General features: G+C 48.9%; 1 protein-coding gene across 6 annotated transcripts in view; it reads left to right on the forward strand.

Moving 5' to 3' along the window:
• The first annotated feature begins 2092 nt into the window (after positions 1 to 2092).
• Positions 2093 to 23132, forward strand: part of Cacna1a (calcium voltage-gated channel subunit alpha1 A) — a 299938-nt gene continuing 278898 nt past the window's right edge. For 5 of the 6 annotated variants that reach the window (XM_076915517.1, XM_076915518.1, XM_076915521.1 and 2 more), the window contains exon 1: positions 19251 to 19606. In XM_076915517.1, coding sequence (XP_076771632.1) covers positions 19341 to 19606 — 266 coding nt within the window. In that variant the 5' untranslated portion in view covers positions 19251 to 19340. Of the gene's footprint in view, positions 2222 to 19250; positions 19607 to 23132 lie in introns of those variants that run through there. The other variant, XM_076915519.1, reaches the window with a different exon arrangement.

A 23132-nucleotide genomic window follows, 5' to 3' on the forward strand; every position in this document is an offset into this window, starting at 1 on the left:
ATGGGGTGCTCCTGTCATGGGGTGCTCCTGTCGTGGAGTGCTCCTGTCATGGAGTGCTCCTGTCATGGGGTGCTCCTGTCATGGGGTGCTCCTGTCATGGAGTGCTCCTGTCGTGGGGTGCTCCTGTCATAGGGTGCTCCTGTCATGGGGTCTTCCTGTTTTGGGGTGTTCCTATTGTGAGGTGCTCCTGTCATGGGGTGCTCCTGTCATGGAGTGCTCCTGTCGTGGGGTGCTCCTGTCATGGGGTGCTCCTGTCATGGAGTGCTCCTGTCATGGGGTGCTCCTGTCGTGGAGTGCTCCTGTCATGGGGTGCTCCTGTCATGGGGTGCTCCTGTCATGGGGTGCTCCTGTCATGGGGTGCTCCTGTCGTGGAGTGCTCCTGTCATGGGGTGCTCCTGTCATGGGGTGCTCCTGTCATGGGGTACTCCTGTCATAGGGTGCTCCTGTCATGGGGTCTTCCTGTTTTGGGGTGTTCCTATTGTGAGTTGCTCCTGTCATGGGGTGCTCCTGTCGTGGGGTGCTCCTGTCATGGAGTGCTCCTGTCATGGGGTGCTCCTGTCATGGGGTCTTCCTGTTTTGGGGTGTTCCTATTGTGAGGTGCTCCTGTCATGGGGTGCTCCTGTCGTGGAGTGCTCCTGTCACGGGGTGTTCTTAGTGTTTTCAGCTGTGTTTTGTTGTTTATGCTTGTTTCTTCTCTGTGTGTGGGAGATTTTTAAAGAGATGTATTTTATGTTTGTTTATGTAGGTCTGTCTGTGTGGGTACATAAGTGCAGGTGCCTTCAAAGGCCAGAAGAGGGCGTGCTCATGAATATGGTTATGTGTGGAGGTCAGAGAACAAACATCTTGTTGTCGGCAAGGGCTGGGGTGAACCTATTGAATATTAGTCACAGCTCTCTTACACAGGTCCCAGGGGTCGAACTCAGGCTGTCAGGCTTGGAGGCAGGCACCTCTACCCACTGAGCCATCATGCTGGCCCCTCGCCGGTTCTTATGGGAAATACATAACAAAAGAAACACAGGTGTTTAGCAGCGGATGTCTGTGATCCCAGCACAGGCAAGGTTGAGGCAGAATGTAGAGTTCTAGACTAGCCTGGGCTACCTACCAAGATACTACCTCAAAAATAGGTAAGTAGGATCTGGCTGTGGTGGCACAAACCTTTAATCCCGGCACTGGGAGACAGAGGCAGGTGGGTTTCTGTGAGTTCAAAGCCATCCTGGTCTACATAATGAGTTCCAGGACAGCTAGGGCTATATAATGAGACCCTGTCTCAATCAATCAATCAATCAATCAATCAATCAATCAAATCAATCAATCAATCAATCGCTCTGTCTATCTATCTATCTATCTATCTATCAATGAGTAAATAAATCACAGGGTGCATTGGTTGGGGTGTGGTAGATCATTTGCCTAACATTTACAAAGTCCTGGGTTCCACCATCTACAAGAAAGAAGAGGATAAGAATCTTTGGTCTAACTTCTCAGCGGCAGACAAGTGTGAAGCCTGCACCCTGCACAGAAGAGATCGCTTTCTGTTTTCGAGGTCCTGCTATGGTAACGTCGCCCGGAGGAGGTCAAGGGAGTGGAAACCTGTTTCCAGGGCATAGATTAGCAGCTGCACCCTAAATATTGTTTCTCTGAGAGCATGAATAATTTAGGTCGCCATCGGTAAAGGGGATGTGACTGAATTCTGAGCAGCCTCCTGCCTTCCCGCTGCCTCGCCAGGAACAGGTGGAACAGAGCGGTTTCTTAAAGCGCCACCCCTGCGCTGCTTCTTAGAGCATGCCAACCCCTCAAAGCCCTCCCTTCCTTAGAGTTCTGCTCGGCACTGCGAAGTCACTGCGCCGAGTTAAGGGACACAGAAAATCAAGAAAAACCTCCTGATTCCCTGCAAGGAGCTATGGGGGAGGCTTGCTCTCAGCACCTGGTTGGATGGTGTGAGATACTTGGCTGCGGATGATCAGAGAGCTTGGTCAGTCCGACCTTCCCCCAGCTTCAGCGAAGCTCGCCCCCTCCTTCGCGCCACAGCTGGAGCAGCTGCCCTGGCTGTCCGCACTGGCTTCGGTACACAGCTCTTGGCGCCCCACGCAGCATTTTTATGCTCCCCTCGGGCTGGTCCATGGATCTGTGTTCTCACTCAGTGCTTGCAAGCCTGGGTCCTGACCAGGAGGGACCCTCGGGACTCCAGGAGGACTGGCTGTAATACCCACTAGAGCCAATGCAGGTGAGCAGAGCTCCGCAGAATGGGGTTCCAGGGGTAGGGTTTGACGTTCAGTTAGGAGTTCGGTTTTCCTTTTTATTGCAATAGATCTCCACTCTGTAAATAATTTTTCTTTTGAGTTGATCCCAAAATTTACTTGATTCTTTGGCAAAACAAAGCAAAACCTCTAACATGTCTTTCTTTGGAAAGTCTCTCTTAAAGTGTGTGTAAGTGGATATTGCTCTCTTTAAAATAGCTTTTTTTGGGGGGTGGGGAGAGGAGGAGGCAGGACCTTGCACATCCTAGGAAAGTGCTCCGTCATTCAGCCATATCTCCAGCCCTCAAATTCATTTTCTTCTAACTACCCTCAGCTCTGGGTCTCAGTTTCTGGCCATTGCCACCTGCTGGGACACGTGACTGGGCTGTGAGAGTTACTAGTAGTATAAGCCCAGCAGGCGGACAGTCTTTTCTCAGCCCAGTCACTCACAGGGCGTCCCTGGATTGCTGAGAGTCCCCGGCCCAGGTTCCATGCTCCCTGTTGCCACCTAACCTGTGCACCCTGGCAGACCCCAGAGAGAATTGGAATTGGTTTGGATGGTTCTCGTTCTCTCTCTCTCTCTCTCTCTCTCTCTCTCTCTCTCTCTCTCTCTCTCCTTTCTCTCTCTCTGCCTCTCTTCTCTCTCTCCTTTCTCTCTCTCTGCCTCTCTTCTCTCTCTCCTTTCTCTCTCTCTGCCTCTCTTCTCTCTCTCCTTTCTCTCTCTCTGCCTCTCTTTTCTCTTTTTCTCTGTCTCTCTCTGCCCCTCTCCTCTCTCTCTCCTTTCTGTCTCTGTCTCTCTTTTCTGCCTCTCCTTTCTGTCCCTGTCTTTCTTTTCTGTCTCTCTCTCTCTGCCTCTCCCCTCTCTCTTCCCTTTCTGTCTCTGCCTCTCCTTTCTCTGTCTCTCTCTGCCTCTCTCCTCTCTCTGTCTCTCTCCTTTCCCTGTCTTTCTCTGTCTCTTTCCTTCTCCTCTGTTTTGGTCTCTATCTTTGCCCTTTCTTGCTCTTTTACATCCCTGACTCCCCTCTCTCCTTTTTTCTTTTTATCTGTCAGTTTTTCTCTCCTTTGAGTCTCTCTCCATGCTGACAGCCTCGTGCACACTCTCTGAAGGACCCTAGGCCAGGCCAGGTGGGAGTGGAGTGCAGATACCCAGCAATCTCCTGTCTTGGTTGCAGCCCCAAGAAGAAGCCAAACCAAAATGTAACTGGAGCACAGAAGCTTGGGGGTAGCAAAAACAGCCGGCACAAGCCTTTTCCCTGCACCCCCTGCTCCTATCTCAAGGCCAAAGGCACGTCTGAATAACCCCCACCAGCAGCCCCATCTGGCTCAGAGCTGATGGCTTCACATGGCCTCCTTATGTCCTATGCACAGAATTTCTAGGGTGATCTCAGGTCACTCTCAGATACCTCAGGTATGTTTAGCTGCTACAAGCCACTCCCCATTATATGGCCTCAAGCCCCTCCTCTCCCCAATACCCTGCCCCTTGACTGCAAGGAGACCCCCCCCACCCAGAGCAGGGAGACACACCCCTCCCAGACACTGACTTTATCTTTGCTGATATTCTATTTCCCCCTAAGATGCAAGAAGAACCTGCATAAAGATGTCATCCTGTGCAGGTGCCACCTTCCCTCCATGTAAGATGGGTTTAATTCAATGTCACTTTCTCCGGAAGAGCCCATAATGAGCAGTCCTCGGGGTCAGGAGGAAGAGGGTGAATTTGACATTGAAAGAAATGATGGGCCAGTGGCCACCAACCTAGTGTCCTCTGAGCCCTCAGTCACTTTGGGCTCTAGCATAGGGTTTATCATCTTATTATTTATCATTGTCTTTTGTCTCTGAGGCAGGATTTCTGTGTAGCCTAGACTGGCCTGGAACCTCAACCTCCTGAATGGTAGGATATTGACACTAACACTCCTGGCTACTTTTAAAATATTGTTAGCTTACAGGCTCTGAGGCCCCTTAGGAAGGGCCAAGGAAGAAGGTTCTATTCTGGGATCTTTCAATCCAGGCTGTCTTCACGGCATGAGACAGCTTTGAGCTGCTGGGCCAGCTCACTCTGACCCCTCTGGCAAGGCCATGTTCCTCTTGAAAGAAGAAAGGCTGACTGAACCAGTGGGTGGAGTCACCCTCCCGAGTCCCCACACACTGCCCTGGAAACTCAGACCCTGGACAGCTGCCCAGGCAGGGGGGCTGAAAGAGTGAGTGGTCGAGCCAGGATTTCTCCAGGATTCTTGGATCCTGCCAGCCTAGCATGAGAATCGTCCCCAGACTGCTAAGATCCTGAGTGTCTCACTGGACAGTCAACCTTGGAGGCCTCACAGTCATGGGTGAGACTGACCATTCACCCATGCTTCAGGGTCCTTTGCTGGGAGGCTGGGAGGCTTGCAATATGCAACCCAACTCCATAGTACAGGCTGCTTTAAAATCTACTCTCAGGAGAATATGTGGCTTCCTTCCCCCTCCTCCCTTCTGTCTATGTGGTGCATGAGTGTGTGCATGCACCTGTTGGGTGTGTACAAATGTATGAAGATGCATGTGCACATGTGTGCCCATGTATGGGGTGGCCAGGGTCTTCCTCAGTCACTCTCCACCTTATTTCTGGAGCTTACAGGGCTTGCCAGGCTGGCTGCCATTGAGTTTGAGGGATAGAGGTGTCTCTGTCATCCCTGACTGAGGTTACTGTTGTGTGTCACTGCATATTTTGAATAGGTTCTGAAGAATTAGAGAGAGTTCCTCACTTCACAGCTGTAAGCATTTCACCAGTTGATCCAGTTTCAATGCCCTTCCTTCCTTCCTTCCTTCCTTCCTTCCTTCCTTCCTTCCTTCCTTCCTTGGAGCTACTTGATCTGGCTTGGTTTCTTCTTAAAACTGGTTACAGTACTTGTATACCCATGACGTGGTGTGGCCATCACCCTACATAGTCTTGGTAATCTCCCATCACCCCAGATAAGAAGCATAGGCCCTCGGGTCACTTCCCTCCCCCAGCTGGAGCAGCAACCACTGTCTGACATTGGTCCTAGGAGTCTTGAGCCTTCTGTTTCCATGCATGGAGTCCCCACAGTGAGTGACCTCTGTGTCTGGCTCCTCTCGTGTTTCATGATTTCTTCTTAAACGCACTTAACAATCGGGTTAATCGCACACACAAACAGGGCTTGGGATGGTTAGAGCTAGTTTTCAACTTACAACTAGAATCACCTGGGAAGAGTCCCAGTGAAGGATTGTCTGGGTCAAGTTGGCCTGTAAGCATGTTGGTGGGGGGTGTCTTGATTACATTAATTGATGTGGGGAAGCCCAGCCCACTGTGGGTGGCATTATTCCCTAAGCAGGGGTCCTGGACTGTATGTATTCAGAAAGGATGCTGAGCAGGAGTGGGCAATTACTCTTTCTGGACTGTGGATGTGACTGGCTGCTTCAAGCTTCTGCCTTGACTTCCCTGCTGTGCCGAACTGGTCCGAAACTGTAAGGCAGCAATAAACCCTCTGTCCTCTAAGTTGCTTTTGTCTTAGCAACAGAACTGAAGCCAGGACAGGCATGGGAGATGCTCTTAGTTACCGCACAGCTTACCTTCCCCCTTCTCTTTTCCCATTACTGTTTCTTGCCCTACGTAGACCAGGCTGGACATTAGAAACATGATGTTGTTCTAACTCCTGCACAGTGGTACATGCCTGCAATCCTCACTCTCAGGAGACAGATGCAGGATGATCAGGAGTTGAAGCTGCAAGCCTTAGCTACAGGCCAGCCTGGGCTACATGTGATGCTGTTTCAATAAAGCAACAACAAAAAAGGAGGGGTGACTATATTAATTCCTAATTCATCTGTTCATGTTTACATGTATGTGTGCGCATGTATGTGTGAAACCCAGGGACCAAACACAGCTTTTCTTCAGAAGCCAAACCTCTTGTTTCTTAAAAAAATACTTTAGATGTGTTTATTTTATATGTGAGTACACTGTTGCTATCTTCAGACACACCAGAAGAGGTCATGAGATCCCATTACAGATGGTTGTGAGCCACCATGTGGTTGCTGGGAATTGAACTCAGGACCTCTGGAAGAGCAATCAATCAATGCTTTTAACCACTGAGCCATCTCTCTAGCCCCCCCTAAAAACTATTTTAAATGTATTCTTTTGACAAGTTTTTACATATATACATCATATCTTTTAGTTCTTGCATTTATCTTTATCTTGCTTGACCTCTGCATCTGCTCATGCACACACATGTCATGCATACACACTTACATGTAAGCTACCGTGTGACTGTGGAGGTCAGAGGACGACATATGGAAATTAGTTCTCTCCTTCCACCATATGTGTTTTGGGGTGGAGTTCAAGTTATCATTTTGGTAGCATGTGGCTTTATCCATTGAGCCACCTCACCAGCATTATATGTTCCTGATTCTATCCATACTCACTTCTTCCTCTCTGTCTTCTAACACATGCCTCTCCTTGTCTTAGAGAATATATATATAATATATAAATTATATTATATATAATATATTAAATATAATATATTATATAATATATTATATTATCTATAATATGTTATATTATAGATAAGATTATATAATTATAAAAGATAAGATTATATATATATATATATATATATATATATAAGAGATTATATAATTATATATAATTATATATAATATATATTATAAAAAATTTTTTTTGGCCAGGAGTTGTTGTGCATGACTTTAATCCCAGCCCTCAGAAGGCAAAGTCAGGCAGTTCTCTACAGGTTCAAGGCCAGCTTGGTTTACATAGTAAGTTCTGGGCTACATAATAAGACCTTGTCTCAAACAAAACAAAAAAACAACAATGTAAAATCTGAGTCCAATTACTACTGCCCACAACTATGTAACCACAAGGCCATGCACTACAGCATGAACATCCTACTGGGGCCCAGGCCCCAGGAGAAAGCTGACTCTTGGGCCCCCAGCAGCCATTAACTGCCAACAGCTCTTCAGCTAGTGGTGGGGCCTCAAGAGCTCCTCTCCCAGCCCCCTCAAGAGCCCCTCTCCCAGCCCCCTCAATGTTCAGGGCAGGCCCTTCATGGGTTGTAGTGTGTGGGGCCAGGTTGGCCGCTGGCTGGCCTCCTGCCTGCTTCTTAACTTCCTGCTATAGCTGCTGCCTCCACACCCACCTCTCTCTCTCTGTCTCTGTCTCTGTCTCTGTCTCTGTCTCTGTCTCTGTCTCTCTCTCTCTCTCTCTCTTTCTCTGCCTCCTCCTTTCCTCCTCTCTTTCCCCCCTCCCTTTTTCTTTCTTCTTTTTCTATCTTCCTTTCTTTAAGTTTTATTTTTGTAATGTGGATGAGTGTTCTGCTGGAATCTAAGCCTGTGTACCCCATGAATGCCTGGTGTCAATTGAGGCCAGAAGAGGGTCTTGGGTCTCCTGGAATTTGAGTTACAAATAGCTGTGAGCCACCATGGATGCTAGAGATGGAACATGGGTTCTCCACAGCATCCAAGGTTTGATTTTGCTTGTTTCGATTATGTGTATATGTGTGTATTTGGGATGGGGTGTGTGTACATGGATACAGTGCCTGAGGAAGGTATCGAATCCTCTGGAGCTGAAGTAACAGGTGGTTGTGAGCTGCTGGGTGTGGGTGCTGGGAACCAAACCCAGTCCCTCTGCGAGAGCAGCAGTGTGCACTCCTAACCATTGTGCCTTCTTCCCAGCCCCCAAGTCTGGCTTTTCCCTAGAGGCCTGGGGATTAAGATCAGGTTCTCATGCTTGCATAACAAAGCATTTTATTGACTGAGTCATCTCCCAGTTTTCTTCAGGTCCTGAGCTCAATTTGTTTAAAGTGATCCTAACTTTTGGCAGCTGAGAGAAAAGACAGAGAAGGGAAAGGAGTGAGATTCTAGAACCCCTTCAATGGTGCACCCATATTGACCACACCCCACCTCCTCAAGTTTCCACCCCTCCACCCACCGATGATGTCATAGCCTCACAGTGCACTTACCCAAAAGGCCAGCTCTGCTCACCCCTGCACTGGGGACCAACCCTGCAACACATGACCCTTTGGAGATGACTTAGATCCAAATCACAGTGACAGTCAATACATATTTGTTCAAGACTGGGCACTGTGCTACATGCCCTTACTCAGTGGGAGGCAGAGACAGGCACGGAGCTGTGCATCCGAAGCCAGCTTGGTCTGCACACTGAGACTCTAACTTAAGATTAATAACATAAAAGTATTTGTTCAACAAAGGAGGCACCAGTCAGCATGACTACCCTAACAAATTAACATGTGACCAATTAATACTTCAGTGACACACTGAGATGCCATGCCATCGAGCCAAAGGGGCAGGGTGAGTGAGGAAGGTCAGGATGCACCTGCTGGTGCTAAGCACAGAGGAATCAAATGCACACGCCCAGCAGAAGGAACCTGAAAGACATAATATTAGCAAACATGCCTCCCACTGCTGCCCAGAGTGAGAAGGAGCAACTGCCTGGAGGCTGGGGAAGACATATTTGACCCTGTACTCTGTAGACAAGGCTGGACTGCTTCAGCCTACAGTTGGGCCTGTAAGTGTGAGCCACCGTGCCTGGCTTTCTGATGCATTCGTGTATGTATATAAAGGCCAGACATCAACCTTGAGTGTCATTTCTGTGACATCACCTGGTTTTGTGGGACACTCTGTCACTGCGATCAGAACATCCTCACTATCTAAGTTAGCTGACCAGTGACCCTCAGGGGTTCTCCTGTCTCCATCTCACCAGATCTTTGGTGGTGTAAATCTGTGCCAACATGCCAGGCTTTTCTGTGGGTACATGGGACTCCTGTCCTTATGACTGTCTGGCAGGTACTTACTTACTGCTCTATCTCCCCAGTCCTCAAATGCAACTTAAAATTATATTATCTATGTATGTATCTATGTATGTATGTATCTATCTCTCACCTAGTACGTGTATGGTGCAGATGCATGTGTGCACGCTTGGTCATGTGTTGGCACGTGTAGGTGCAGGCGCACATGTGTTTGAATGTGTGTGGAGGACCTCCATTGCTTGCTTCCTCGCTGAGCCTGGACCTTACCAGTCAGCTCCTTTCCTCTGCCTGCTTGCTCTTTGTCTCCATTACTCGACCTCCCAGGGCTTGGACTTCACGCAGCCACCACATCCACACAGCTTTTATGAGGATTTGTGGGAATCTAAATTCTAGTCTTCATGCTGAGTAGCAGGTATTTTACCTACTGAGCCTCAGATGCAATTTTAAAAGAACCATTTTTAATCATGCCTGGTTGAACGCTTTGGTGCAGAACTGGAGGATACAGAGGTGACTGTATTTCACCCTTACATGTGACTCTATGAAGTTTGTGCTGCGGTGTCTACTTTATGGATAAGAAAACTGGTTCAGAGATGTGCAGTGGTTTACCAAGGACACACAGCAGGCAGTGACAGGCATTGGCAAGGAGCCCAGGCACAGTGGTTTTGAAGAAGGTCTACTCCCGGCCATCCTTGGCTAAGGTTTTCCTAGGTGTGTATCTCTTCATTGCCTCTGACGTGTACCCCTCTGACGTGTACCCCATGGCTGGGTCTGGCTTCTGTGCTTAGATGAGGTGCAGAAAGTGAGATCTTGAACAGAGACCCCCCACCCACACACGGCAGACGGTGGCTATGACATAGGGAACGTCCTTGAGCTGGATGAAGACATGAAGAGAAGACAGGACATTCAGGGAAGTGAAGGTTGCTTTGTGTGAGGTAGGAGATACCTTCAGCCCAGTATACAGCAGGTGCTCAATATGTGTTGCTGCTAGGTGGATAGGTCGGGAGGAGGAAGGCAGAGCTGGGCAGGATGTGGGGACTCAGACATTCTAAGTAGTCTGGGCTCTCCCCCCTCTCTCTTTCCTTCAGTCCGTGTCCATGTGCTGGGGTTACCCATGTACCCATCTGTCCTAGGCACACTGATCACACATCTGGCTGGTGACAGGGACATGGATGGAAAGTGTACCAGCTGTGACCAGGTTTCTCCTCACTGGGGCACACACTTCAGCTGATGCCTGCTGACCTCAGTCAGGCGTCCAACCTTTGCCATCTGGTGTGACAGTTTGTTTAGCTCTGTCTTCATGGGACTTTTACCCCAGGCCATAAGTGTGCTCACTGACACCAACTTCATTCGACTTTCCCCTTCTACCTTGCTGCATGCTTGTCTGGGCATGAGTTCTACAGTACCCAAGATGCAGCAACTGTGCAAACAGGAGGACCTAAGTTCAGATCTCCAGTGCCCACATAAAAAGCCAACCATGGCATGTGACTATGGTGCTGTATAGGGTTAGAGACAGGAAGATGGGTGCGGCTGGTTGGCTGCGGGGTTCATGGTCAGTGGGAGACTCTGTCCCCAGGGAATAAGGCAAGAATGAAACACCAGGTTACCCCAGGTCCTCCTCTGGAGTTTGTGTTTAGTAGCACACACACACACACACACACACACACACACACACACACATGGCTTAGGTGTACACACAAGGATGGGTACACATTTTTGAGCACTTGTTAAGCGTTTCTACATATTAGAAAACTTGTGACTATATGTCTGAAACCAAACATTTGGGCCCTGTGTGATGGTGCAGAGAGTCTTTACAGGTGCCTTTGCAGTTGCCACCAAGGCTGAGGATGAGCTGGAAGTCACCTGGTGGAAGGAGAAAACCCTCTCCTCCTAGTTTTCCTGTGGCCTCCACATGCATATCACAGCATGCCCATATGTCCACACATATGTACACACACATACAGTCATTTGTGTTGTGCCTACACATGTGTTCTATGTGCATGCATGTGATACATGTGGTATATGCACATATGTATGTTGTGTGTAGGGTATATGTGCATGTATGTGTTTTATGTGTGTGGCATATGTGCACATGTATGTGGTACATGTATATATGTGTTTGGCTTTGAACATATATGGGTTTGTGTATACATATGTGCTGTGTGTGTTGTATGTAATATGTCTTGTATATGTGTATGCACATATGACTTAGATATGTGTGGTACACATCTGTTGTGTGTGGTGTATGTGTGAGTGTGTTTCTGTGTATAGCATGTACATGCAGAAGCTATGAGGATCTTGGGCATTCTGCTTTATTGCTCTCCATGTTATTCCTTAGAGACAGGGTCTCTCTTTGAACCTAGAACTATGATGGAAGTCAGAAGCCCCAGAGATCCTCCTGTGTCTCCCCACAGCACTTGGTTCACAGGCATTCATTGACACTCTCATCTTTCTTTTCAAGTGAATGCTGGGGATTTGAACTCAGGCCCTTATGCTTATGCAGCAAGTGCTCTTACCCACCGAGCTGTTTCCCTATCTCAGTAGATGCTCTCTTTAAGGAACATTTGTGTTTCATTAGTCAGGGTTCTCCAAAGGAATAGAACTGATAGAATGAAATATCTATCTATCTATCTATCTATCTATCTATCTATCTATCTATCTATCTATCTATCTATGGGTAGGCCAACCAACAGTTGCTGTCTCACTATGGAAAGGCTGAAGATCCAGTAGTAGTTCAGTCCACAAGGCTGGGCGTCTCAGCAGTCCAATCTGGTGCTGGAGTCCTCCAAGATTCCTGGTCTTCAGCCTACACTGGAATCCTGAAGAAGTTCGTTCTAATACCAGAGAAAGAACACCCTGGCAACAGGATAGATGAACTTGCCAGCAGGAGTGAGGGCAAGCAGGCAAGAGTCAAAAGCTTCCTTTTCCCAAGTTCCTTTTTGTGGGCTGTCACCATTAGGTGTGGTCCAGACTTAGGGTGGGTGGAACTTCCCACCTCAAATAATCCAGTTAAGAAAACCTTCACAGGATGCCCTGCTGCTGGGGTTTTGGTTGATCCGGATAATGCTAACTCGCCATTATACATGTTCTCAATAGAACTCCACACTCCTTCCTGAGACCCAAGTCTGCAATGCCCCAGAACTGTAACAATACTTATTATATATAAATTCTGGCAGCATGTTCCTGCTACATGTCCCAAAGGTTTATGTTCCCAAATGAAAGACAGACAGACAGACAGACAGACAGACAGACACACACACACACACACACACACACACACACACACAGCCTTTATATTTTGATATGCCTTAATTAGCTCAATGGCTGGGCCACTTCCTAACCTCCATGTAGTTAATCCACCTCCAGCTGATAATCTCAAGTTATTACTTACTACATCCTATATTCTATCTTGGCTGCCCTGAACCCAGCCAGGCAGCCCTCTTGGGCTGCTCGCCCCCGGCTCCTTCACATGGTTGTGATGCCTCTCTGTCCTGCACTATCCTTAGGCATGCTGTCTTCTCTCCTTCTCCTGGCATGCCTGCTCTCCTCTTTCTACCTCTCTCTGTAAATTCTTAAGCCCCATATCTGTCTGCCTTGCTCAACCATTAGCTGCTGGCATCTTTATTTACCAATCAGAACCAATTATGCAGGGTCACTTGTGTGAGCAGTTTTGGGGAACGTAATTACCTTTCATAATACAAGCAGCTATACAAGAACATCTGTAAATTGGTATAAAACCTTAGCTTGCAGTTAAGGTTTGTCTTCAGATGGCGTAGGACACTGGGTCATCTGGAGAATAAGGGAAGGAGACAAGTCTGGCCCTGTTTGGCACAGATGCCATTTTCCCAAATGCTGTGATCTGAGGTTGTCTGTCTAGAAGCAGAACCTGTGGTCATGTGTACCCACTGCCATGTATCAGGGTGTCGCTCTGCACAGACTCAGATGCTGAAACACTAGTTCTCAACAGGATAGCATTAGACAGTGCTTCAGGGGACTTTAAATTGTGCACTATTTAAAATAGCAAGTCTCTTCCAGGAATTAATTCATGTTATAGCAGGTGGTAGATCTCAGTACAGGGCATTGGCTGCAACATTTGTACAACGACAATGACAACGACAACGACAACGACAACGACAACGACAACAACAACAACAACAACAACAACAACAACAACAACAACAACATTCCGAAAGACTGGCTGGGCACATTGCTGAGTGCTGTAGTACCAGTTGTTCAGCAGGGTGAATCTGAGTGGCTCCATCCCAGGAGTTCAAGGCCAGTCTAAACAACATAGCCAGACTCTATCTCTAAAACACAGAGAGGGAGGGATGAAGGAAGAGAGAGAGAGAGAGAGAGAGAGAGAGAGAGAGAGAGAGAAAGAGAGAGAGCATTTAGAGAGGGAGCAGGGAGAGAAAGAGAATACAGGACTTAACCAGGAAGGAATGAAGAAAGGACAAACACAGGGGCCTGCAGAAAAGCTGGGGCAGAGTACCCTGGACTCTCTGATGCCATCTTGGAAGCTCAGTGAGTTTATTATATACAGCTCAACAGGAGGAACATGTTTAAGGCATACAACTGCGCCAGGAGCCAGGGTTATTACATACAGATATACAAGGAGACAGGGTTATTATATGAAGAAGACAGGTTTAGCTGATCTCGGTAGGAACAGGCTGTCAGCATCTGGGGGAGAAAAGCTATTGTGGACATTTCCTGTGCAGACTGTCAACATTCACACTCGGACCCAAGGGACCCTTCGCCATCCTTCTGAGCTTCAGCCTGGGAAGGCTTTGCAGTCTTCCCATGTGTCTGAGGCATTGCAGTCTTGATCATGGGTGTTCTCATGTCAATAGCATGCATCCACTCAGGACTTCATTCTCTCGAGTACTCCCCAGCTCCCCATGGAGGGAGAGAGGGGAGGGAGAAAGAGGAGAGAGAAAGTAGAGAGAAAAGAGAGAGTAGAAAACAGAGGAGTGAGTAGGAGAGAGGGGATACAGATGAGAGCGTGGGGGCGGGGAGTGGGAGAGGAATGAGGTGGAGTAAAGACAAGACTGAGGCAGTGCAGACCGTTCCTTCTGCAGTGAGCGTCCTGAACGCCATGGCAGCCTCTTGTTCTAAGCAGCCCTTCTTACTTCCATGTGGGAGACTGGAGTGCATCCTCTGCTGTCCACCTCCATCCAGGAGCACCACACATTTCCAAACAAGTGTGCTGAGTCAGTCAGTTGGTGTCTGGTTCCCTCCCCCACCTGGAAGCGAAGGACATGCGTCCCTGTGCATATGGGAAAAAAGAGGCCACAGGAGTGGCCCCAGCCCTCCCTGTGGCCTTTCTCTCCTCTTGCCGAATCTCTGATAGGTGTCAGGCTGTAGGCACATCTTCAGGAGTCATCTGATTGCTATAGCAACACAGGCAGTCCAGATTTGGCAATGAGCACCAGACCCATCTCAGGTATGAGCCTCATGTCATATGGGCAGGAAAGGAACCCAACCTATGCTTGGCCCATCTGGTCTGTCCTGTGTGGCTGTCACATCCACACTGTCACATCCATGCTGTGTGGTCTCCAGCTTGTATTCTCTCATTATCATCTCCTCTCCCACCCAGCTGTCCCTAGGTGAGGCATGTTCCACGTGCTTTGTCTTTTTCTCTGTTGGACAAGCAGAGTCGGTGAGATTTGCACACCTGTTTGTCACGTGTGCAGGTGCCTGGGCCATTGGGTAATCTCCCATTGGGGATTACCTGCTGGTGGCCAGGAGTTGTTTGTCTCCTGTGTGTATACACAGGACAGCTGTTGTGCAGCTCATGGGGGTGGGGCGCCCAGCTTTTCCCAGTCCTTGAAGGTGCCTTACTCCCACTTACACAAATTCCAAACCCCAGGGTCTACCCAGCATTCTTCATAGCCCAAGGTCACTGCCGTCTCCAGACCCAGATCACCCTGAAGGCTCAAGACTCTGCAGCCTGTCCATCCTCTCTGCTGACAGCTTCCATGTCAATCACAGACCAAAACTGTTTTAAAAGGCTAGGATGTGGCTCAATGATTGAATACTGGGTTCTACTGCAGCACAACAGAAACCAGGTGTTTGGGAGACTGGAGGCAGGAGGATCAGGAAATCATCTCCATTTTCACTAATAGTGAGTTCAGGGCTAGCTTAGGCTGTATGAGACCCCTGTCTCAAATCTGTTTATTATTTACAGATTTATTTTATTACTTTAAAGTGTGTGTGTGTGTGTGCGCGCGTGAGAGAGATAGATAGATAGAGAGAGAGAGAGAGAGAGAGAGAGAGAGAGAGAGCTGGCAGGCATGTACATATGTGAATGCAGGTATCTGCTGAGTTGAGAAGAGGACCTGGGGCTGGAGTTACAGGCAACCACACTCGACATGGGTGCTGGGAAGAGCAAGACTCTTAACCGCTGTGCGGTCTCTCCTAACATCACTCATTTATATTTAAATGGCATCTGTAGTGGATACGTATACTTTGTCTTCATCACTCCGCCCTGAACCATACACACTAGCAGCCACTGGCACGCCACTGATGTCAGAATGCAATCTGTATGCAGCTGCTTTTGACAGACAGCAGGAGGACAAGATCAGGCTTTGAAGAAAGAACTTGAGCACCTGTGGGGCGGGACCTGTGGGGTGGGGCCAGCATGGGTTCTGAAGCAGGCCCCTGGGGACACTGAGGAACAGCATTTGTATCATGGTCCTTTAGAAATTCTGAAGTTTAGAATGAAAGTTTGCAGGCCCCTCTACAGCTAGTGGTTATGTTCTGGGTAACAAACTGTATGTCCTTAGGGTATACCATGTCTCCTTTCTACTGAAGATGGGTCCAGATGTCAAGTGAGGGCTTCCAAGATGCCTAGTGACTTTCCTAAGGTGTACTTGTTCCTAGGAATGTTAAGGAATATTCAGTTTATCTACTATCAACTCCTTTCCCTTCCCTTTTTCTGGAGACAGAACCTTGCACGTGCTGGGCAAAGGCTCTACCTTTGAATCATGTCCCTAGCCTCTCACTGGAGGAACTGAGGCAGGCCCTCTGCTGCTGAGCAGTGACCCCTCCCTCCTTCTCGTTCCTATTTAACTCAGGAAGAGATAAATAATCCCCCCCACACACACTATACTAGTGAGAGTCTCATTTGTATGGGTCAGTAAGGTTGGTTAGAAGGGACAGATCGTTCTGTCAGTGGTCTGGGACATCATAGTGAGGGGTCCGTGAGCCTGAGGTCTATGTCTCCCGCCACCTGTGCTCAGTTACACATCTGCAAAATAACTGGTGTTTCTTAAAAGAATGGTACTCTTTTTTTTTTTTTTTTTTCAGGGGCAGTAGGAAAGTATTTGGCTCAATCACAAAAGCCTTCAGAGATACTCGCAGTATAGACAGAGGTTGCAGGCCAGGAGCGTAAGTGGAAAGGCACAGGAAGGATGGATCTATGAAAACCCCCAAGTTCCAGGAATTGAACAGAGGTTGGAGGGTTCCTGCCCTGGACATGCTATTTACAACAGACCTTGAGAAAGTGCCCAACAGGAAGTACTGAGGCCTGGCTTCCTGAGCAGGGACCTTGGGATCGGGCTACTTCGTGTTAATATATACAGAAAATTCATGGATGCCAGAGTCACTTGTGTCTGTGTGAGAAACTTCCTATTTGCATTCACTTGTGCCAAGTTTCCAGTTGATTCCGAGAACTCTGGGCTTGAAAAGGTGTCAGGAGACAGGGTGGATACCACACAGCAAGTACCACGTGACCTGAGAACTAAGAGAAGTCTCCTCTGTGGTCCGCGACACCCTGTAGGATCTGCTCCTGTTATCTGCTCCCCTCTTTGCTCAGTAAGGTTCTCCTGGGCCTCCTGCTCAGTCTTTGAGCAAGCCCCACACAGTCCTGTCTCAAGGCCTCTGCTTATGCTGTTCCAGGTGGCTGGAAAGCCCTCCCCTCAAATACTGCATGATTTCCGCAGCACCTTCAGGGCCTGCTTGGAGGTCCCCTCCACAGTGGCCTTCTCTGGGCTCTGTTTAATACATTACTGGCTCACCCAACATGTCACATCAACTCTTCATTAAAGGCTAAATTGAATGCTGCATGAAGTTAGTATATTCAAGTGTAATCCCAAGTACCTTCAAATGTGGCTGTATTTGGAGGAAGGACCTGTTAAATAGGTAATTTGTGAGTCAGGGGTGGAGTTCAGTTTGATATAGTAATGGCCTAGCATGCATAAGGCATTCTCAAACTCTATAATGTTATAATAAACCCTGTATGCTAGCCCCACATAAAGCCAGGTAAAGCAGCAGACATCTGTAATTCCAGGCTCAGGAGATCACTGCAAACTGGGCGAGAGTAAGTCCATGTCTTAAACAACAGCTTCTCCTTGCCTGCTGGTGTTCTGTGCTCACTGTGTAGAAGGACCAGTGGCTTTGACATGAACCAGGGCACACAGAGGCCTTCACGGGCAGGGGAAAACTCCCAATTCCCATGGTTGAGTGTGTACTGAACATGCACGTGTGCTTTTCTCATCTTTATTCCTAAACAATAGAGTGTGCCAGCCACATTCACAGTATCCCCGCTGTGTCCTAGGTCACCTAGAGAGACTTTGGATTCTGTAGGGCCATGTTCCCCATTCTCTGTAAGTGTACGGTGTCAAACAAAAAGGCTGGGCTGACAGTACAGGTCTGTCTGTCATTCCAGCTGCTCAAGAGGTTTAGGCAGGAGGATCACAAGTTTGGGGCCAGCCTGGGCTACAAGAGTAAGTTCCATGACAAACTTGGCAAAACAAAAAGTGAAAAAGATCTGGGCGTAGAGTCCTTGCATGGCATGCTCTGGCTCCGCCTCCGTACTGCAAATAAATGAAATAGAATAAAGGGGTAGGTAACAGATCAAAGAACTGGCGTGGTGGTGCATACGTATAAGCCCCACACTGTCCAGGCTCAGGTGGAAGACTGTGAGTTTCAGTCTAGCCTTGGCAGCAAAGTGAGACTGCCTCAAAAAAAATAGTAAAACGGGGGCTGGAGAAATGACTTAGTGGCTAAAGGCTGCTCCTGCAGAGGCTTGGGGTTCACACCACACCCACAGAGTGGTTAGCTTGGGTTCGCACCACACGCACACAGTGGTTAGCAACCAGCAGCATCACATTTCAGGGGATCCAGCGCCTCATCTTACCTCCAAGGGTGTTGTATATGAATGATGCATAGGCTGCATGGAAAAACACTCATGCACATAAACAACTAAGCAAAAACTGAAAGGTACAGGACGGCTCAGTGGGTAAAGGCCACTGCTACCAAGCCTGATAGCTGGAGTTCAGTCTGTGGAACCCAACGATGGAAGGAGAGAACTGATTCCTACAGGGTTGTCTGCTGGCCTGTACACATGGCCCATGGCACACCCGTACACACACACACACACACACACACACACACACACACACACGCTCGTGCGTGAGCACATGAGCACAAACACACTAGATTTAAATAACAATAAGAAGAAAATAAAGGGCTAGGGGGATATCTTAGTAGATTGAGACCTGAGTTCAATCTCTAGGGTCTGGGTGTCAGGGGTGGGTGTGGGGACAGAGTCCAGGCATGGTGGTACAAGCTGCAGTCACACTGCTGGCAGAGACAGGCAAGACTAGACTAGGGTCACTGGTCAGTCAGCCTAATCTAGTCTATTCCAGGCCAGTGAGAGACTCTGTCTAAAAACCTGAGGTGGATGGCCCCCGAGGAATAGCACCTAATGTTGGTCTCTGGCTTCCACATGCATTTACACAAACCCAAGTGCCATGTACACTGCCAACACATAAACATACACAGAAGATAAAATGTCGAGACAAAGAAACTAACAGGCTCTCTCAGCTTTCTACACCACAGATCAGGACCAGCCTCTTGGCTCAGAGCTTTGAACTTGCCATCAGGGGTCTGAGGTCCACAGGACACAGGTCCGGAGCACAGAGAGCAAGGGCGCTAACCCTAACCCTGAGGGTCCACTCTGAAGAAGGTACCATCTAGATGTGAGAAAGCACCCTACCCTACCCTACCCCACCCCACCGCACCCCAGTTCGGCTGGCATCTGGAGCCAGGGAGTTCTATGGGTTACCATCAGCCACACCCTTGCGCCCTTTCAGCTCGTGGCCTGTGTTGCCCAGCAACTGCTAGAAGTGTCTTTCCTGCTCCCCCAGTTGCCAAGGGGATACTCAATCCTGGCAGCCGGGCCTGGGGCACTGAACTTCCGGGTGCAGGGTGGGGTGGCCTCTACAGTCCACACCTGCTCGCACAGCCCTGGCCTCTGCACAGCTTCTCTCACTCTGCTCTCCCTGTCTCCTCTCTCCTTCCAGTTTCCTCTCCTGGGATTTTTGAGCGAGGCCCATGGATGCAGAGGGCCTCCTGGGGCTCTGACCCCATGCTTTCTCCCCTCAGTCATGAGCTCCTGCACAGCCCAAGGTGCCCAGGCACGGACTGCACCCTGGCAGGCTCATCCAGGACTCTGCATGTCCCGTGGTCACAGCAGATGAGCGGAAGCCTTGAGGGGCCAACTCTGAAACGGCGTGGTGGTGTGGTGGACCACCGGGATGTCATCTTGGCCCACCAGGCACACAAAGTGCACAGCACCCCTCGGGCCAGAAGGAAAGAGTGGGAGTGAGTATTCACGGGGCAGGTTGTGCGGGGCTTGTGGGCCAGGCCAGAGCTTGAACCCGCGAGCTTCAGGGTGCAGAATGCCCTGATAAGGTGTGGGATGACTCAAATTCTCCCTTGAAGATGCATCAACACTCTGCCTTAAGGGTGCCTGGAATACTCTGAACCAGCTTTGAGAAGGACCCGGGTCCCTTGTGCACAGTGCACCCAGAAAGAGCTGGTGGAGGGGACAAATGGGAAAGGGCTGGCACATGCTATCTTCAGAGGTACCCCGGAACCTGCGCCGGCCCTCTGGGTCTCACTTTAGACTCCAGAACCAGGGATAGACCTTTGTGCTGATGGCAACGTGGGACTAGCTGGGGTTTGGAGAATGTGGTGGCTTCCTGAGTTGTTATCCCTAAGTGGGTCTTCTTTCTTCCCATCTGTTCCCCCCCACCCCCAGCTGTGTGTGTGTGCCCGCTACCTGGTGCTTGGGGACTAAAATCCTTCCCAATTTCCATCAGCAGTGAGGGAACGAGTTGCGCTGACAGCTCATGGACAGTGGTTTGGAGAAAGTTCAACTAGAAATGATCCTTTGCCATTGCATCTCTAAGCTGAGTGCTAGGGCTTAATAACATTTTATTTCAAAAGTGTGAAGTTGGGGTGGGTTCCAGTGTGACACTGATGGTTGTGATGTATCCATGAGTAACAGGAGCCGCTGATGCTGGCAAGACAGGAACCAGCTTAAGAGGTCCCTCGGTCTCCATACGCTGCTGGTCCCAGCGAGGCTGCGTGTGTGGTCACCTTGCTTACCTGCAGCTGACACTGTTGCTGGAGAAGGGGAAGCCCGTGGGTGCTGATGGGCGGGTACGAGTGCAAGGTGGGCCTGACCGTGTCTGGTAGGCTGGATTTGTAGCAGAGTATCTGGCGGTTTACTTGCGGCTCCCTCTGAGGTAGTTCCTGAGGTTACCGCGCCCCCTGGTGGTAGGTCCGAGCATCTATGGGCGGCAACAAACTGACCCGTGTTTGTCACCCTTAGGTGTTGCCATGTATCTGGCCTTCTTCCCACGCATGTGTCCACCTGTTCACTCAGCATGTCTACCCATGTATCAGTTACCCTAACCATATATCTTCCCTTATGTACCCCTGCTTGGCCTCTCCCTCCTCCACCCACACCAACCCATCCATCGATCCTTCATTAGTACCCAAAGCGCCCTGATTGTGCCTCTCCAGGGTTTCTCCCCGACCCCCTTCTGCTTTAGTTTCTCCACACTCACGCTCTTCTTGCTCGGTTTTCTCAGAAGCAATGAGACTTTTTAAAAGGTTGCAGCGAATATTCGCACAGACTTGCAGCAAGGAGATTTTTTTCTCTCTCTCCATTTGACAGGGTTTCTGTGTGTAGCCCTGGCGGACAGAACTTGCTTTGTAGATCAGGCTAGCCTCAAACTCACAGAGATCCTCCTGATTCTGTTTCCAGAGTGTTGGGATTTAAGGTGTGTGCCACCACTACCTGGCCCAGGAGAGGGACGAGAAAGTGGTTTTTGGGGAAAAAAAAAAACACATTTTAAAAGATTTTAAATTTTAGAAAAAAATTAATTTTGTGAGCACGTGGAGAGGGGTGTGGGGTGACACAGATGTGGAGGTCAGGGACACCCTGCTTGAGATTGTCCTCTTCTCCCACCATCGGCTGCTTCTGGGGACTGAGCTGAGCCTGTCAGATTTGAAGAAATGCCTTAACCTGCTGAGCTGTTGTTTCTGGCCTAGAAAAGTGGTGTGAAGAACTGAAAAACTCTCTTGCTCAGGGAAAAGACATGTTTACCGATGGGAGTGAATGTCACCTAACAGCATCGAGCTTGACCCAGGGCGCAGCTCCTATGAACTTCCAGCAGGCGCTGCCCTGGCCTGGGCTGCATTCAGTCCACCCCCAGCATGAGCCTTTCCTCTCTGTTCGCCACAGTACGGCTGGTAGATTTTACTGCTGAACCCCAGCCCAGACTCCACTGTAGGGCTCTAGGCTAGGTCTCTGCCTCTGAGCCACACACTCTCTGGAAGATTCTTGGCAGGTATTCTTCCACACTTTTCTACCCCTGTCAAGAAATCAGTTTTTCAGCACAGCCCTGTCATATTTACTTTTGTTTATTTATAGGTATGTTCAGCTAAACAGATCATGTACAGTGTAATATACATTAAAATGGAATGGGGGACATCAATGAAATATATAATATTTTGAAGAAATTTTGTTTATTGCTTTTTTTGAGGCAAGATTTTCTTTTCATTCTTTCTTTTAAATTTTTCTCTTTTGTTTTTCTTTCTTTTTTCTCTTTCTTTCTTTCTTTTTTCTTTTTTTCTTTTTCTTTCTTTTTTTTTTTTTTTTGAGACAGGGTCTCTTTATGTAGCTCTGGTTGTCCTGGAACCTGCTAGGTAGACCAGGCTGGCCTCAAACTCACAGCCTGTGTCTGCTTCCTGTGTGCTGAGTTACAACTGGAAGAGGATCTTGATGTCCAGCATGGGCCAGCGTTAGACTTGTGACCCTGCAGACTCTGGATTCCAGGCCTGAGTTCCAGGGTTAGTGCTGACTGTCAACTTGACAGAATCTAGAGTCACCAGGAAGAAGGGCCTCTGGGGAATTGTGTTGGTTTTGTGGACTGAAACCTTTCTTGACCTTCATGGGACCCCAAACTGTAAAATGGAGAAAGCAGACGGAGGGCCAACACAGTCATTCCTCCCTGTTCTTCCCTGGAAGTGCAGTGTGAGTTGCTGCCACAGGCTCTGGCTGTGGCTTCCCCTGCAGTAAGGCCCCTATGAGCAGGGAGCTTAGAGCAAACCTTTCACTCTGAAGTGTCCTCAGAGCACTTGTGGTAACTGGAACAAGACACTGGCTCCAAGTTCAGTTGCAGCTATCCTCCCGCCTTGGGGTTTGCCTTCCCTCTGGGTTCTTCTCCGTATTATTGTGGGCATGTTCAGTGCAGTAGACGTTGCTGCAACCCCAGAAGTCTACGATTTCATTCAAACTCACTAGGATCCTCACACTCGTACCACAAGGCCACGCCCTTCTTCCTTACTTTATGAGGAGTTTTAAAGCGATCCCCAGCCCTTAGTGCCTTTACAGACTTCAGTCCATCTCTATAGCGCACGGCCTGGTGGGGGAGGGATGTGGGCTGTGCTCTGTGCAGTTTGATCAGTAACTCTGTTTTTGTGATGGAGAAATACACAGAGCACACAGCTGAACAAGCACTGGCTTCAGCAACATCAACATCCAGCCCCAGAGCATGTTACGCTCCCAGCTGGAAGTGGGTTCCTTATAGAGCCCTGGCCCCTGGCCCTTGAGCCTATTGGTCTAGGGGCTCCTAGGACTGGAGTCTCTGAGTAGCCATCCCTCTGGCTAGATCACTCTGTGCTGTGGAAAAGCCATATCAGGACATCCTTACTTCCTCTCCCCTCTCCTCCCTCCATCTCCTCTTCTTTTCCCTTTCCTCTGCCTCCCAAGTGCTGAGATTGCAAGTGTGTGCAGCCAGGCTGGACTAAAATTCCCTTCCTTTGTATGTGGATG

The sequence above is a fragment of the Arvicanthis niloticus genome, chromosome 18, assembly GCF_011762505.2.
Source record: "Arvicanthis niloticus isolate mArvNil1 chromosome 18, mArvNil1.pat.X, whole genome shotgun sequence".
NCBI lineage: Eukaryota > Metazoa > Chordata > Mammalia > Rodentia > Muridae > Arvicanthis > Arvicanthis niloticus.